Source organism: Triturus cristatus, chromosome 2_2 (assembly GCF_964204655.1).
Source record: "Triturus cristatus chromosome 2_2, aTriCri1.1, whole genome shotgun sequence".
Lineage (NCBI taxonomy): Eukaryota > Metazoa > Chordata > Amphibia > Caudata > Salamandridae > Triturus > Triturus cristatus.
The window spans coordinates 30778018-30796174 of NC_140582.1; the positions used below are offsets into that span (position 1 = coordinate 30778018).

At 42.2% G+C, this 18157-nt stretch overlaps 1 protein-coding gene across 5 annotated transcripts in view; it reads right to left on the reverse strand.

Annotated features, from left to right (window-relative positions):
- Positions 1-18157, reverse strand: part of SEPTIN11 (septin 11) — a 614181-nt gene that overhangs the window by 112184 nt on the left and 483840 nt on the right. For all 5 annotated transcript variants that reach the window (XM_085640963.1, XM_085640961.1, XM_085640960.1 and 2 more), the window contains exon 8: positions 14789-14921. In XM_085640963.1, coding sequence (XP_085497089.1) covers positions 14789-14921 — 133 coding nt within the window. The remainder of the gene's footprint in view (positions 1-14788; positions 14922-18157) is intronic.

The window sequence follows — 18157 nt, forward strand, 5'->3', positions numbered from 1 at the left end:
TTTAAGTTGTCCCATCAGAGCTTCAGAGAAACTGGAAGGGGTAAGTCTGCCAATCCTACAATACTAATTCTGCAGCAAAGCTATATTCCTCAAGAGATCACTTTCTATAATTGAATCGACCGAGCCTATTTGCCTTCATTAAGGTGAAACTACAATATAAGACATTAATTATTAGCTCTGTACATGTCTCTGTAGCCACAGCAAATTCGTTGCTAACCTAAATAGGAGTTTCACTCAATTGGGAGGTCAGAAAGTGGAGCAGAGGAAACTAAAATTTGAAAGTAGACCCCATCCTGGATAGGTTGCACAGTTCAGATTTTACTGGAGGAAGAGACAGCCATCAGTATCGAATCATGGCCGTACCCACAGAAAAAGGAACACTCTTTTCGCATTTGTACTATGTTATGTTATTTTAATTTATAATGAGCATGAATCGCATGGGAGGGTTATCTTGGCGCAGCCATAAAACATAGGCAAAAAGCAGAAACTACATTATAACAGAGTTGTCTTAAGTGCTTTCCTAAAGAGAAGGTAGTTTGAACAAGTTTGTATATGTTGCAGCAGCTTGTTCCAATAGAAAGGGGCTAGGCAAGAGAAAAGCCTACCCTCCGAATGGGCCTTTTTGACACGAGGAACAGTTATATTTTTTATCTCTAGATCTGAGGAGTTTGGGCGTGCAATAGTGACTACGTTTTGAAGCTAGGTAACAAGGACCTTTTCCAGTCAGGGCTTTATGTGTAAGGCAACACATTTTAAAAGTGATTCTTCTGGAGCGGTAGCCAAAGTAAAGCATGCAGAAGGGGAGCGGATGCCGCCCCTGATGGAAGGTTGCGCATGAGGCAAGCCGCAGTGTTCTGCACAACTTTTAGTTTAGATAATGTCTTATTTGCTGAAGCCAATAGTACATTACTGTAGTCTAAATGGTTAATCACAAGAGCCTGAACCACAATTTACTCCGCTGCAAGTGGAAGGAATGGAAAGGCTCTTCTCAGTAAGCGCACGATTTGAAAACATGAGCCTGAGATGGACATCACCTGCTCTTTCATAGTTAGAGGTTGGTCAAGACGAACTCCCAAGTTCTTATCCACCTGTTTGGGTATGGGTGCACTGCCCAATTCCACGGCCACAAGTCAGAATCCCACAGCTGTTGGGCCTTACCAAATGGCATAATCTGTGTTTTTCCAGCATTCAATTGGAGACAGTTCTCTGTCATCCAGGCCGCAATTGTCATTCCAGGTGAAAAGTTTTCTTTCACTTTGAGCAGGTCTTTATCAAAGGAGATTATAAGCTGTGTGTCGTCTACGTATGATATTATTTGGAAGCCAATCCTCGACGTCGCATGCCGCGACCACATCACCCACCACCTGAGGAACCTGCACTGGCTCCCCGTCGACAAAAGAATCTCCTTCAAGCTCCTGATCCACGCACACAAGGCACTAAACAAAACCAGCCCAGCCTATCTCAACAGTCGACTCTCCTTCTACGTACCCAACAGGAAACTCCGCTCCGCTTACCACGCCTTGGCCACGGTCCCACGCATCCAGAGAACTACTTCCGGAGGCAGATTCTTCTCCCATCACGCCGCCAAGACCTGGAACATCCTCCCCCTCTATCTGCGACAAACCGAAGACCTGCTGACCTTCAGGAGACAACTCAAGACCTGGCTCTTCAACCAATAGCAGCAGCTCCCCCCCGCCTCCCCCCCTTCACCCCAGAGCCTTGAAACCCTCACGGGTATGTAGTGCGCTCTACAAATTTCATTATTGATTGATTGAAAGATTTTACATTCTTGGCGAGTGGTGCAACATATATGTTGAAAAGCAAGGGGCTGAGACAACAGTCCTGGGGCACCCTCTTGTCCAGCATCAAAATGCGAGACATAAGAGATGCCAAAGTAATAGTTTGGTTTCTATTGGAAAGAAAATCGCCAAGCCAGTTTAACGTTGTCTCATGAATTCCAATCTCCTGTACCCTACGGAGTAACCAGGGATGAGACAGTATCGAATGCTACAGGCAAGTCTAGCAGCACTAGCATACATGGTATTTTAGTGTCTAAGGAACCTCTGATGTGTTGATGACTGCTATTAATGCTGTCTCTGTACTGTGTGAAGGTCTGAAACCCAACTGAGATGGGTCCAAGATCTTATTAACCTCTAGGTACTTCGAGAGTTGCTTGTTTATTAGTCCTTCCAGAAGCCGACCCAATAAAGGAAGCATCAAGATTGGACGATAGTTGGAGAGGTTGGAAGGTGCTAGGTAAGTCTAGTGTGTGCCTGGCATAAACATCCAAATTGTTACTGGAAAACACTGAGACATGAATCCTCCTGAATTGACCTATGCCATCAGCAAAGCTTATAATCACTTTACTCTGTTCATGTAGCTCACCTACTCGACCTCCCTCCAGCCTTGGGACATAACTGGGGCAACAGAAGCACTACTACAGCTGCAATGACACTCCTCCACAATTGTCCCTCCATTCCTGCTATGACAAACCACTGGAGATAGTTAATCTCAACTTTGCTGACTGAGGTGAAATAGTGTCTTTTGAATAGATGGAAAACCATTTTAGTGTTACACAAAGTGACTGGCCAGTATTGACCATGGTAATTCCTGGAATCCTAATCTACAGGCTAAATGACCAGATACACATATTCTACACTTTCTTGTCAGCAGAGCCTTGAGAATTGACACTCACCTTCATAACATTGGCCAGGGCAACCAACAAGTGGAAGTGGCCATATGTACTACATGGTGAGAAGATGTATGGAAACACAACAATGCTCACCCACTGGTGGTCTCTTAGTTTAACCACTGAGGCTCTATTGATGTGGCCACCAAGACAATAGTGCTGCTACCAGGCGGTACTGATGTGGACATTGCTTCAAAGCACCTAGCACCAGTGCAGCAGCTGTTGTCCCCTTCTGAGGCCCCACTCCCTTTCACTCCCCCATCCGGATCAGAGCAGAACTTAAGGCTCTCCTGCTCCTCGTCATGGGGGTGCGACAGTCTTGCAACTTCAATCACTTCAGTGACAAAATAACATCAGTTGCAAGACCAGCACCCATGAAACGTCTTCTGGCAATTGCAGAGGGGCTGAAAACAGACCCCTTCTACATGCTTAGTAATACACAACAGAGGACCTGTTCACACGGTGATGATAAGGCTCAAATCCCTACTAATTTGTTGTCTTTAAACAATCCATCAGACCAGGGGTTAAACGTATACCATCTACACTGGTGGGATTCGGATCACCAAATTTTTTAATAAAAAAAAAAAAATCTGTCTGTTGTGTTAATTCTAACCCATGTAGCCAGACTACCGTGAGGCACCACCAATCTTTTCTCACACTTTTTTCACATTTCTGTTTTGGCTAAATTAGCCATAGTTTATCACATGTAGGATGGGTATATGTCGGCAGACATGGGTTAGAATTAACACAACAGACAGATTTTTTGTTAACATTTTTTTTTTTAATTTGGTGATCCGAATCCCACCAGTGTAGATGGATATGTTTAACACCTGGTGTGATGGATTGTTTAAAGACAACAAATTAGTAGGGATTTGAGCCTTATCATCACCGTGTGAACAGGTCCTTTGTTGTGTATTACTATTTGAGTGGGGGATGACCTGGTTTTCTGCCCCTATAGCTCCTTATTGTTTATGCCCTTCTACATGCTTGCAAGGAACTGTGGAAAAATAGAAGTATCGCTGGAAAGCTAAGACACTGTTTCCCAGCAATACCTTTCTTGGCTGACAATGTGCCGAGTGATCATAGTGGAATGTGATCGCCTGCCACTTCAACTAGACACCGAGGATTTTTGCTTCTGAGGACTTGGTGAGGGAGGTCACATGAGGCATGAGCTTGCCCAAATAATAAGAAAATAGGAAACAGTGCCAGCTCCAACTGTCTTCCAGAAGTTTGAAGAATATGTCACATTATTTTAGTTTCTAGAGAGGTGGTTTATTTTTTGCCCTTGCCTCCAAAATGCAGTTTTAGACACTTTTGTTTTTTTGTGTTAATGGTTTGCTTCATGCTGTTTCGAGCCTCATGTGATGCCTGCATAGTGGATATTGTGAACTAATTACCTGTAGTGGAGATCAGGTTGCCGATGATCGGGCTCAACACTTCATGTGTTACATCCTTCCGTATTACATAAAAGTTTTTTCTTTTTCTCAATGGCGTGTTTCAATAATGTCTTATGCCACATGTTACACCTGCATAATGGATATTGAAAACTGAGTTGCCTGCAGTGATGAGGTTGTTGTTTGGTGTTCACAATGGACTCAACATTCCATGCATTATGTCATTCTGTATTCCAGAGAAATTTTTGCTTTTTCTGTTTACTGTTTCATGCCACATATGACCCTTGAATAGTGGATCCTTTGAACTGAGTTGCCTGCAGTGGTCAGGTTGCTGGTGGGTGTTCATAGTGGGGTTCAACATTTGATGCTTTATGTCATTCTGCATGTTTCGGGTCTCATATGACTACTGCATAGTGGGTGCTGTGAACTAGTTTGCCTTTAGTGGTCATCAGGTGGGCATTCATGATTGAGCTCAACATATCATGCTTTAAATCTTCATACATTACATAAAGTATTTGCTTTTTCTGACTGGCGCGTTTCAGTACTGTTTCATGCCACATGTGACCTGCATAGTGGATACTGTGAACTGAGTTGCCTCAAGTCCTCAAGATAGAGCACAATGTGAGAGCTCTGGAGTTGAAGCTGAAGGCAGCATGCGTTTCTAACTGTGCCTGTCAATGTGCCATAAATGTGTTGGACTATATGCTCATCCCCCTTTTGGCCTCTCTGCAGAGCACAATAGGAAAAGGTCTTATATGTGTCCATTGTATTACCGTTTTGTGGGAAAATGTGTGCAGGCAGGCATAGTTATTGAAATAGTTACTGCAGCTTAGCTTGTATGTCTAGAGTGTTGCTCATGCTATTGATATTGATATTGATATTCCTACTGTACATATTGGTTTTATATTTGTAAGTGCTGACACACATATATATTTTTTTAGCAAAACACATTGTGAATTTTGGTGGTGGTTAGTTCTGTTTTTGTGGTCAGTTGAATTTTGGAGGTAAGTCCTTTGGCTGCATTAATATTGGGTGTGTTTCATTTGTATTTAGGTTTAGTATTTTTAATGGGTGGTACTTTTTTGAAGGTTGTGCAGTTGGTAGAATAGGTGAAAGGTTTTTTTTTACTTTTATTTTCTTTCATTGCTCCTTCTGTGTAGATTTTATTTCTCTTTTTCTATTATTCGTATACTGAGTTTTCCAATACTACCGTTAGAGAAGTCTAATTCACTTCAGTAGTATTTCAAAGTGGTTTTTTTTCCAGATAATTGCCTTAAAACTAGCCCTGATGCTAGTTTGCCAATTGCTAATTCATAAATAAATGGCAGAGTATCATTGTCCACCTCCACTACCCCGGCCTGATCCCAAATTTGTGGCCTAAATAAGATACTCATGTGTTGCAGCATTACCGCCCAGAAATAATATAGAAGATTAGGAACTGCCAGCCGCCCCCCCTCCGATGTTGCGGTAAGGTCATAAATTTTAATGATCTTCTAATTTTCCCATAACCCCATATAAATTGACTAAACATCCCCTCCACCTTTTTAAATATCAACTTTACGGCTTCAAAGGTATACACCGAAATAGATAAAACACCTTAGGAAACATCGTCATTTTTAAAACATTTACTCTGCCAATAATAGATAGGTGTAGGTTATCCAGTCTCTTCAGGTCCCCCTCCATTTTTTTAAAGAGAGGAGCCGAATTTATTTCCCATGTTGTGCCTACCTCCGCTGTGATAGCTAACCCTAAATAAGTGGCTGAATCTGTCCTACGTGGATCCTGGAATTGCGTATTTCTGGTACATACAATTTGTGTTTTGTCGGTGTTTAGGCTATAGCCTGATTGTTTCCCAAATTCTACCGCAACCCTTTCAATCTTATTTATAGCACCTAGCGGGTCGGGGGTAACAACCGCAATGTCGTCTGTGTAGGCTAAATCAACAACAGAAGAGTGTGTCCATCAGATGTGAACAAGTGCAGAACGATTTAGAAATGTGAATCACTATGTTTTTAAAAGAACCCTCACTCACCAACCTAGTTGGTGACATGCTTCATCATTGGGTTCCCACCGGAGAGACCGAATGTCTCCCCGGTGTGCTGCGACGCCTGAATTACAGCGGAGCTGGTTTTTTGTGTGTGGATGCAGTGCAAAGGGTGATAGTGTAAGTTAAAATATGCCACAGTTTCAACCAATAAGGAATTTTAATAGTGGTAAACTGGACACAATTAAAAATAGTGTGGCGGACACTAGAAACTGGTGATAATTAGGCCAGCTACGTCCTAAATCTAGTGCAAAGTGATTAAAGTGGTCAACATGTTTCTGCTTCTGGCGTTAATACACGAAGCATTCGTCAGGACCTAGTGAGAGACCACCACGGCGGTATACGCGCGCTAAGGCGTACCCTAACCTGTGGGGTCTGATACCGCTTAAGACTTACGGTCAAGATTGCCCTTCAGGAATTTCTGAGAGCTTCAGTTCTGTTGAGGCAAAGTAGAAAAAACAACACAGAACAAACAAACAGTGATTCACACAATACATATATAGTTTCACAGGAAACAGGCTTGGGCTAATCACACAAGTATTGTGAAAGTATTTCATGCACACACATGGTGGAAATTTCCCATTATTCTGAACCTACGGGAAAAAATTCACTAGTATCAACCCGTGTTCAAAAGGTAGAATCATGTGGTGCTCATTTAGCGCTATAACTGATCGTGCCGGAAAAGTGCTACACCCTATTTTGGGGTGATACGGCAAAGCGGCATGAGTGTATCGCCTTCACACTGATGGTCAGCACTGCACTCTGGCTGACTTTTAGGAGGCGAAAAGAGAATAAAATGCTTGGTTCGTGATGGAGATTCAAAGGATTATCGTGTCATATGGATTGGTGAACATCGAGAAAGCCGATCATGGTGCTTACGTGATGTTCCAATCAGTTTCACTACATGAGTCCGGGTGGGAGGCGGGACTTGTAGTCACACTCTGGACGGGGAGCGAAAAGAATAAAAAAGTTAAAAACTTACATGGTTGGAGTAAAGGTATGGAAATCCGTACTGCAGAGCCTTTACTTACTACTCCAAAGTCACCAGCCCTCTGCAACACCTACTTGGCCCTCCTGCGGACTCGGATGTTGACGTCCGGGGCAGCCGAGAGGAAAAAATAGTAAGCGTTTTCCAATCAGAAGGCGTAACGTCATCACGTCTGTCACGTGAGACGTTAACGCGGAAGGAAACAACTAGACTGCTGCCTATCAGAGGACGAAGTAAAATTGGTAGACTTCCGGGAGAAAACTAAGACTCGTAGAGGATTGGTGCCAATAGGATCTCAATGTGACGGAAAAGGGAGGCTTTGCACACTATGCTAATTTTGCGTACCGCCTGCACGTGACTACTTTAGCGGAGGAAACCCTTTTCACGATGGGTTTTATTGGGAGGAGTTGAGGGTTTTCGATGGTATTTCGGGTTTTACGATATTTTTATAATTTCGACAAAGGCAATGACAGGAGTGTAAGAATCATTGCCTACTGGGTGTTCAGTAAAGCAAAGGCTTATTGAAGACATGTTATATATTACCCATTACTCAGTTCCTATTGCTCTGAACCTGCAATATTTTTAATACTTTCGAACAAGGAAATGACAGGAGTCTAAGAATCATTGCCTAATGGGTGTTCAGTAGGGCAAAGACTTATTGAGGACATGTTCATTTTGAAGAGCATCTGTAACAGAAACACAGTGTAATGGTGTCATAAAAGCGTAGATGGTAAACCATCAAGTGACTGGTTAGATGTTTTGTCTTCCAACAAATTATCTTATTGGCATATTATCTTTTTAACACTGTGCCCCATGGGATATTATCGTTGAAACCCGTAGTATGACTAGATAGGCGATAAATCCAACGTTGTTCTTTTTCTAACAGAATGTTGGTCGCTCTGATCCCTGGATTTATTTGTTCAATTATAGTCCAGGTCAGGTCGTCAGGGGTGTGTTTGAGGGCTGCATAGTGTTCTGTCATTTTGGTGATGCTTTTCCCACAACGGATTGTGCTTCTGTGTTCAACAATGCGTTGTTTGATTTTGCGTGTGGTCATTCCAACGTATCCGATCCCACACGCCATGTAAGTAGGTAGATGACATTGGATGAGTTACAGTTCGTGTGTGTACGTTGACTCCACACTTTGTCTTGTTCCAGATTCAGAGTCTTACTTGCTTTCGTGAGGTGGCACACACTGCACTGCCCACAAGGAAAATGCCCTGTTACTTTTGGAAGTCTCCAGGATTGTAGGACAGACGGGATTTTATCAGGTGATGATATTCGTGGTCTCGTGTGTACTAGGGCATCCTTTATGCTTCTAGCCTTCCTGAAAGAAAACAGGGGTTTTTCCCATTTTAAGTTGTTACTCATAAGGATGCCCCAATGTTTTCGAATGGATTTAGTAACAGCATTGGAAGCCGTGCTGTAAGTCGTCACACATGTCAGAGGAATATCTTCTGCTGCTTTTACTGAATCCTCCAGTAACACTTCTCTGTGTTGATTTTTAGCCCTCTTGTAGCTGCGTTTTAGAATTTTCTCTGGATAACCTCTTTTTTTCAGTTTTGTGGATAGGTTATCGGATTGAATGCGAAAGTCTTCCATACGACCGCAGTTGCGTCTGAGACGCAAAAATTGACCAAAAGGGAGGTTTTCTCTAAGCGGTCGTGGATGGAAACTAGAGAAGGCTAAAAGGTTGTTTTTTTAGGTCGATTTATAATAGGTTTTTGTAAGTAGCTTGCCTTCCCGTTTGGTAATGGTAAGATCCAGAAAGATTATCTCATTCTGGTCATAAGTGTTGGTGAACTTCAGACTGGGGTCGCAGGTGTTAATCCATTCAAAAAACTTTACAAGTTGGATTTCAGGTCCTTTCCAGATCACCAAAATGTCGTCTATATATCTTTTCCAAAAAGATATATAGAGTGAGAAAGGGTTGTTGGGGGTCAGTATGTACTTTTTCTCGAAATCATACACGTAAAGGCCTGCCACACTGGGAGCAAAGGTACTCCCCATGGAAGTACCGGTGGCTTGGAGAAAGAGGGTCCCTTCGTATTCAAAGAAATTCTTTTCTAAGGCTAGGGTGGCGCAGTCAACAATGAACTGTTTCGAGGTCTGGAAGTCCCAAGGACTCACCTCCAAAGTCTCACTGATGACCCTGATGGTATCTTCCTGGGGAATGCTGGTATATAGACTTTCTATGTCTAAAGATACCAGGAAGGTTGGATCATCTGTCAAGGTTACATCCTGTAAAAGAACCAGCAGGCTCTTGGTGTCTTTCAAGTAGGTTGATGTGCTCTGGATCAAAGGTTTTAGGAAAAAGTCACAGTATATAGACAGAGGCTCCAGGAGAGAACCAATGCCGGAAACAATAGGACGGCCAGGTGGTGGGGACTTGTTCTTATGAGTTTTAGGTAACGTATAAAAGTAGGGAATAATCCCTTCACTTTTAGTTAAGAAATCGGCCTCATGTCTGCTTATATGTCCGTTGGACTCAGCCTCCTCCACCAGGTTGATAATCATTGTCTTCAGCTCAGGGGAAGGGTCAATAGTTAGTGGGGTGTAACTGACCCTGTCCGCCAGAAGGCGTCTGCATTCAGTGTCATAAGCTGTTGAGTCCTGGATTACAAGCCCCCCACCCTTGTCAGCTGGTTTGATGACAATGGAAGAATTTGACTGGAGGGTTTTCAGCGCCTGGAACTCAGTGGCACTCATGTTCTTGAAGGTGCCAGTGTCTTCATATGCCTCAATGTCATTGAATACTGCCTGCTCAAAAGCGATAAGTTCTGCTGGGACAGTATGAGGCGGTGGTGTGAAGGTGGATTTTAGTCGTAACCCTGTGTCGCTCTCAGGCGAGGAGGGACTACTAGTTTGGTGTTTTTCAAAGAAGTGTTTGAGTTTTAGCTTTCTAAAGAAATCAGACAGTTCACAGTGTAAGCGAAAACGGTCAAGGCGAGCGGTGTAGGCTAGCACTTTGGTATTATAGCCCAGAGTCACTATTGGTTTGATTGCATGATCATCCAACATGGATCTGATCAAAGGGTCTATGTAGAGGGCAAATAAAATAGGGGAGCATGGGCATCCCTGCCTTGTCCCCCGAGTGATCTTAATCCTACCCGACTCCTTCCCCATTAGCTGTATTTTTGCGTGGCTTCAAAATACATAGCCTGAATGGCAATTAATATTCGTGGGCCAAATCCCTTAGATCTTAAATTTTGCCACAGGTATGCCCATTCTACTTGGTCAAATGCTTTTTGCGCATCCAAAAATATCAAAGACATCAGTGTCCCTGTGGCTTCGGCGATATCAAATAAAGAAATAACCCTTCGGACATGGTCCGTGGTACTTCTGCTGGGAATGAAGTCATGTTGCCATGGACTCACTAGAGTCCCAATTATCCTGGACAATCTTAGAGCCAATATCTTGGAATACAGTTTCTCATCAGTATTGATTAAAGATATTGGTCTATATGTGGCGGGGTCTTCCAGCTTCTTTCCCTTCTTCAAAAATATCACAATATTAGTTTCCTGCCAAGATTGTGGCGGGACCCCCTTCTGTTGTACCGATAGGAACAAATCCAGCAATAGAGGGGTCAACTCTGTCTGTAGAGCTCTATATATCTCCATCGGAATCTCGTCCGGGCCCGATGCCTTGCCTGAAGCCACCGTCCTTAAAGCCTCAAGGACCTCATTCAACAAAATATCTGCCTCAAGTGCCGACAACTGAGGATCCACATTCCCCATTGCTATCCCCATTCCATCTGATGTTGAATCCCTGGAGCTATAGAGAACCAGATAGAAATCGGTAAGTATTTTTAATATATCTGATATGTCTGTAGCCATCGTTCCATCTTTCCCTCTTAATTGTAAAATATTGTTTGCCGCCACCCTTTGTTTTATTCGCAGTGCCAGATGCTTCCCCATCATCTCCCCATACTCATAGTTATCCCGTGTTGCCGTTTGAAATCTTTCCGCCCCTTTTTTATTGTATATTCCATTAATTTTGGCCTTAATCCTGATTACTTTTAACTCTAGGCTAGTTTGTACCTCTGTCTGTTTTTGTACTATGGCTGCCATATGTTGTCTCTCATTCAAACTCAATTCCTCTGTAAGTGCAAGTATTTTGTCCCTCTGTTGTTTCTGATGAAATATCCCTACGCTTGTTATTTCACCCCTAAGCCCTGCCTTATATGCGTCCCAAACATTTTCTCTTGATGTACTGTATCTATTTAAATCGAAAAACTGTTTAGTGCACCCCCTAATATGCTCTATAAATCCTTCTGTAGCTAGTAATTTTTTATCAAATGTCCACTTTGAAAAACCCTTTGTGTATGCCAAGACCTCGATGCTCATTACTAGTGGGTTATGGTCCGACAGGACCTTAGGGAGTCTTTTAACCTGTGCTCCCTCTAAGAGAGAGACTGAAGCCAAAATATAATCAAGTCTGACATATTTCCTATGTGGGTATGAAAAATAAGTAAAACCTGGATCCCCTGTTTTTTTATATGACCACATATCTACCAGCCCATGGCTGTCGATAAGAGCATTTAGAGCTTTAAAAACCTGGGGTTTCCTCCCTGTATACCATCCCTTACCCCACTCCCCGGTATCTACATGGATATTCAAGTCCCCACATATAATTAAAGGCGTTGGCCAGGATGCTAATTCAACCTCCAGCTTTGACCACAAATCTGCATCATCTATATTGGAGCCATATACTGTGCAAATAGTAAATTGGTTTGGTATGAAAGCAATTGCCCACCGACCCCATTTGTCCGACTTAACTCGTTTAATAGGTAAGAGTCCCTGAGATCCATATATAGCCACCCCTCTAGTGTTGGTAGACTGAGATGAGCAAATAACTTGAGAATACCCTGGTATTATATTAATCCCTCTTTTCTGCCAGGGAATGTGAGTCTCTTGCTGACATATAATGTCGGCCCCTAGTGCTCGCAGCATTTCCCCAGGCCGGTTTCTTTTACCTCTATCATTTAGTCCACCAACATTAATTGTGGATATAGTCAACCTACCCATATTTGCGACTTCCTTGTTTCCTGTATTGCCATTTCAGCCACTCTCTTACCCTCCTTCTGGTGTAACTACTGCCACTGGTACATCTTGTCTTCTGTCCAACTATATTGCTTTCCTGGAATTTCTGCTTTTTTAGCCCCCCTACCCACCCTTGCCCACCCTCCCCATATGCCCCCCTTACCCTGCACCCTATTCCCTGCCCTCCCAACCCCCCTCCCTGCTACGTAAGGCAGCAGACCTCTCTAGGTCTGTGTGTGATGAGCAGTGACCCCTTCCCTTGTGATGACGTACCAGAATATTTTATACTTTAATCTCACCTAAGTATCATTCCTAGACTCAGGATAAGGTTTCCTATGGAGTTAGTTAACAGAAAGTTTGTAAAAGGGCAGTACAGTGCTTTAAGTTGTGAAGTACTGCTAACCCTCAAATTCTAAGATCGCAAGCAAGTATATCTTTTTAGTACAGGGAGTTCAATCTATCTTTTGACCAGTGCTCAGTTTGTAATTAAATAAGTGCCGCATATGTAGACACTGTCTGACCCCATCACTCTATGTCGCAACTGGATGTCCCAGTAGTATGTAACAATGTTAATGTGTAGACATATCAGTCAAAAATGGCCCCGAGCATGCAGTGGATGTTGTAATATGTGTATGTATCTAAGTGTACCGGAGAGACTCACTGCTTATGCTATATGTATATGAAAGACATTTCAAGCACTGCAACTGTCGATTGGTTGTAACATTACCTGGCTTGTTTTGTTGGTTATGTTATGTAACTTTATGATAATTTCAATAAAAAAATTAAAAAAATGTTTTAAATATATATAAATGAGTGCCATGGCTCTAGTCAGCTGCCCACTTCTGCTTGCACTGCTCATTGCCACTGTCAATTACAGTATTACAGCATAATTAATAATCACACTCCTGTGCCAAATCTGACATTTTCAGGACACCAAAGTTAAAAGAATGGCTTTGGCAGCAGGTATTAGTCATTCTTAATGTATATTGAATTATTACACAACAGTTGTGTTCATCTCTAAATTTACAAAAACAGCACCACCAGGTTTCTGACTGTCATAGGTACTGGTGCTGACAATTAAGTGCAGGTGCTGAGCACCAGAAACCACCGGCACAAATTAGGTACTTGTTTTGACCACCATACATGGTGAGACAACATCTTCAGTTTCCTTGCAAGGTTTCACATTGTGCCTGGTCTGATTTGCTTCTGCCACATGAGGAAAATGTGTTATTTTAGGAAAAGTTTGAGATAGGCATGGCACTGTGGGTAAGAAACCATTGTGGGATCCATGCATAGCTAACAACTCTGGACTCCCCCCCCCCTCCCCCACCCGAGTGTCTAGTTTTCAGAAATGTCTGGGTCTGGTAGAATCTCTAGGTGATGGCGAGCCCAGGCCCAAAATCCACAGCTACCAGATTGCAAAAAAGGGTCAGTTTTGAGTAGAAAAATTTGATCCATTCGAGGTAAATTTAGGGGCCTTTCCTGTACAGGGGTTGGACCCATCCACACATATGGCATACAGTTTTGTTATCGGGAGACATATTGGACTGCTGAGTGGTATGACATTTGTAGATCCCCACACATGAAATGTGGGAAAATTTGTATTTTTTAGCCTAAGTTCGAGGGTTGCAAGGACTTGGTAAAAACAAAAAAATGTTGTGGAGTAGGTTTCAGGAAAGCCTCAGTTTGGTAGGTTTACATGGGTGGCGGCTGAGCCAGGGCACAAAATCCCCAGTTGCCTACAGCGCCAAATCAGGCAAGTCTTTCTCACATTTTTTTATGTCCCCATGTCTGTTTTGGAGGGTTTTGTGTTGTTGTCTCTAGGCCCAGCCACACAAGTGGGGTACCATTTTTGAATTGGGAGAAGTATGGGGATGCTGGGTGATAGTTTAGCCATTCCCTACAGCTTCCAGAACTTTCTCCCACATAAAAGGGAGAACAATGGGTGGATTTTAGTCAATGGTTGAGGATGGCAAGGTCTTCACTGTAAAAAAAAAAAAAAAGAGATTTTGTGGGATCCACACAAGACACATCACCCTGGACTCTGGATGTCTAGAGTTCAGAAATGTCTGAGGTTGGTAGGTTTCCGTAGCTGGCGGCTAAGCTAGGGCTCAAATTCCACAGATACCCACATTGTATCAAATAAAAAACAAAGCGTTAATTTTGCTGGGTGAAATGTGATGTCTGCAGGTTGCGGGTTTTTTTCTTCGTGTCGCAGGCACTAGGCACAGCCACACAAGCGAGGCACGATTTTTTATCAGGAGACATGTAGGAACACAGTATAGTAAAATATTTAGTATTTGTTAAAAAAAATATAAATAGTTCATATTTATTATTTAATTATGAAATATTGAAGAACCTATTTTGAATTAAAATTCGAAATAATTTATTAAATAGTTTATAATTATTTTATATTTTGTAATATTAATTTATATTTATTTATATTTTAACTATTTTAAATAATTTAATTTAACATTATTTCTTATGGGGTTTTTAGTCCCTACTGCCATCTTTTTTATCTTTTCAAATATGGTCAATCAAGACAAAGATTCTGATTGTGTGACACGTTTACTAAAGTTACAATGAAGTACATGTGAAACCAGTTGAACGAAACATTTAGATGGTTCTTACATCCTTTTCCGCCTCCTTCAGTTCTGCTTCCTTTTCCTTCACCCTCATCACAAACATCTGTCTCATTTCTTCCTCCTTTTTTTGGAGTTCACCGAGGAACTCATTTCTTTTTGCCTCGTATGTCTCTTGAAGGCTGTAAAAGCAAAAGCATGCACATAAAAGAACGGCAACTGCTCCTGTTTATTGTACTGAGTGCAAAATAAATGTGTCCCATGAGGGCAAATGAAAGATGAATGTTATATGGTGCTGAGGACTGAATCATATTCTAGAACCCTCTCTATGCCTACATACACATACATGCCGCTTCATTTATAGAATCAATTTCATGCAATTTAGTTTACATATGATTTGTCAAAGTAAGACGTAAATTAAAAGCGAAATCTTCTTGAAGAAAGACTGTACCTTAGTTAGCCCTGCCTCTTTTTACAGCAAACACTGCCAAAGCCTATAGGTCTTGTCTCTGCAAAAACGATTGGTTTTGCCAATGTGTTTTAGCTATGGATAAAAGTTAGCGTAAAACTCTATGAAGAAGCCCGTGCTGGCAACGTCATAGCACTTTTTTTCCTGGCAGATGTCAGTGGGCGGAAAAGTAACATCGGTGGGATGGGGCAAGCAACGATGTGGGAGGGGGTGGGTGTACACAGGAAGCGATGACTGGAGGGAGGGGGCGGGAAGGCAGGGCAGATAAAGGAAAGTAGGTGGGGGATAGGAAAGCAACAACAAGTAGGGGGAAACAGCTAAAGCAATAATGTGAGGGTAAGTGGGATGGAGCAAGCAACAATGATGGGGCAACAACACAGGAGGCGTGAGGTGAACCAGGCAAGCCATGATGGTGTGTGTGTGGGGGATGGTGAAAGCCATGATAGAGAGAAGGAGGAACAATTATCAAGCAACAACAATGGCGTGGAAAGGGGCGATGAGCAAACAACAGCAAGGCAAAAACGCAGGAGGGGGATGGAGAAAACAATGGCGTGAAGAGGGCCAGGAGGAGGAGGGGAGACAGCCTGCAAACTTTTGCACTCTTAGTGTGGGCTGAAAGTAGAAGAAAAAGTCGCCCAGGTCAGAAAGAGTGAGCAGCAGAACGATACTCACAGAGAAAGGAAGCAGTACTTGGGCCATGCTCTAAATCCACAAAAATTACTGAATAGCCCACAACCAGTCTACAGCAATTGATGCAATGGGTGGGGAAATTACAAGTTAAAAATGGACACTGAGACAATATGAACAGCAATTGAATTAGTGAGATTTATTTTTACCTTGGACAAGAAAACACATTTTCATGCTATGAATGAACTGAAACAAAATACCAAAAGGTAGGATTTATAAAAAACAGTGATCCTATTTGTTCCCATAACCAATCTATGAGAAAATAGAACTTCATCAGAAGACGACAAGCAGGGGCATCAGTAGCAGTGCATAAATGAGAATGAAGATAATCGCAGCAGGATTACTGGTTTACTGCAAGTCTACTTTACATGTTATAGAGGAAGAATTCTGTCCATTTGGGCAGAGGTAGTGTTTGCCTATATGGCTAAATACCCAAACCCAACTCACTATACCACCAACAAAAATAACTAGCTAACAAAGCAAAAAATTGGGGAATTCACCATTCCCCACGCTCCCAATAACCTTCAATAAGATTTGGAGTACAAACAGAGACCACATTCATTTTCCTAATGTTATTCCTGAGACTTGTGGAAATTTGGCAAAAATCCAGGGTACTGAGTAACCAGAGATTGGTTAAGTCAACTGTAACCAATTTATTTCCACTCCCAGGTTATTAACACCATTTATGCAAGGGTGGTAATAGGAACATTGGGTCTCGATTTTCCACCAAATAAATGAATATCCTCTCTATATTTTTTGCCATATGGTTAGTAATGGTTTTTGGTACACAACTCAATCGCCAAACAACAAGCAACACAACAGGAAGTGAACCAGATCTCCTTCCATTTGAAAACTACAATAGCAGGGGAGATCTACTATTTTAGTCATTTCATGTCCCTGTGAGTGCAATATGAGGCAACTGTTTGCAGCTTAGGACTGAAATGAGTACCCTTCACTCTTTTTTGTAATTTCAGTAAGATGTGGTGTGATAGCAGGTTTAGCATTCAAAGGGATCTAGGTCCTTTATGTGGGCTTTCCCATACATGTCTCAATCTTTGCTGTTCATATTTAGTAGCAGGGAGTTGTTTACGAATAACTGTCTTATAACAGGTGAGTGGTTGGTGGAATGTTGAATGTGTGAGAGGTTACTGCGGAATGCTGTGTTTGTCATTCAGTATGTCATTAGGTATTTCATGAGAGGTGAACACATTTGAAGATGTGCTTTTTGCCTCCTCTCTGTATGGGTGCATTTTCCTCAGCATACAAAAGCTATACTCTGAAGACATGCATGCAGTGGTAACAAAGCTTTGAATATGTCAGCCCCACCTGTAGTGATGCCTTTAGCATATCTGACAATATCACAACAGACAGTGAGGTGTGGGAATATCGACTGAGCAGATAAGGGTTCTGGCTTTTAGACCGAATGTCTGATATCTTGACTGTATCTACCATGTAGTGAGTGACAATGATGTGGACAGTTCAGAACCCTTTTTCCTCCTCAGGTTTTAAAAGCTTTGCCTTTTTTCAGACACCACAGTATAGAATCGGGGTACTCCAAAACACCGATGTTTGGGGGAAAGGCGACTGACTGTTGAACCAGGAACTGGAGACGCAGTTGTGACTGTGAGAACTATAGTCCTGTGCATGTTCAGGTGGCAAGCCAGGACTTTATTTTGGTGGTAAGGCTTTTGTGTGTCTGTTTAGAACAGTCCGACAGAAAATTCCTGCAACTTCTTTTTAAACAATGACAAGTAAACTGCGTGAAGTGGAGTTCATGAAAGGATGGTTCCATCTAATACGTTGTTCTCATGTGTGGTCCACATTTTGAGAAAGAGAGAAAGAAGACATTGTTGATGGCTTGTATGAACATGGAGTGGTTGACAGTACTTCAAAGTTAAGTGACGATTATTGTAAATTGAACCAATTAATAGTTAGCTATGGGGAGTTTGTTGAATAAAAATATCCATTGCATGTGTGGGGACATAGGAATGACTAAATTAAGTGTAAACATGCCAGGAGGATTTTGAGAGAGCTTCCATGCTTAGTTGGTTTCGGATAGAGGACAAAACGTTTGTCACTTTAGATGAAAGGGAGTACTGTTTTGGAGCAGTACTTTCATAGGATTCTGATGGAAGACACAAGATGTTAGGTTTGCATCAAGGGTTTAGAAGGGCTCAAATGGGGGGCATTCTGTGACAGAAAACGAAGCATGTTTGTGTCCTGGACTGAATGCAGATTTCACTCTTTTATTGAGAACAAACT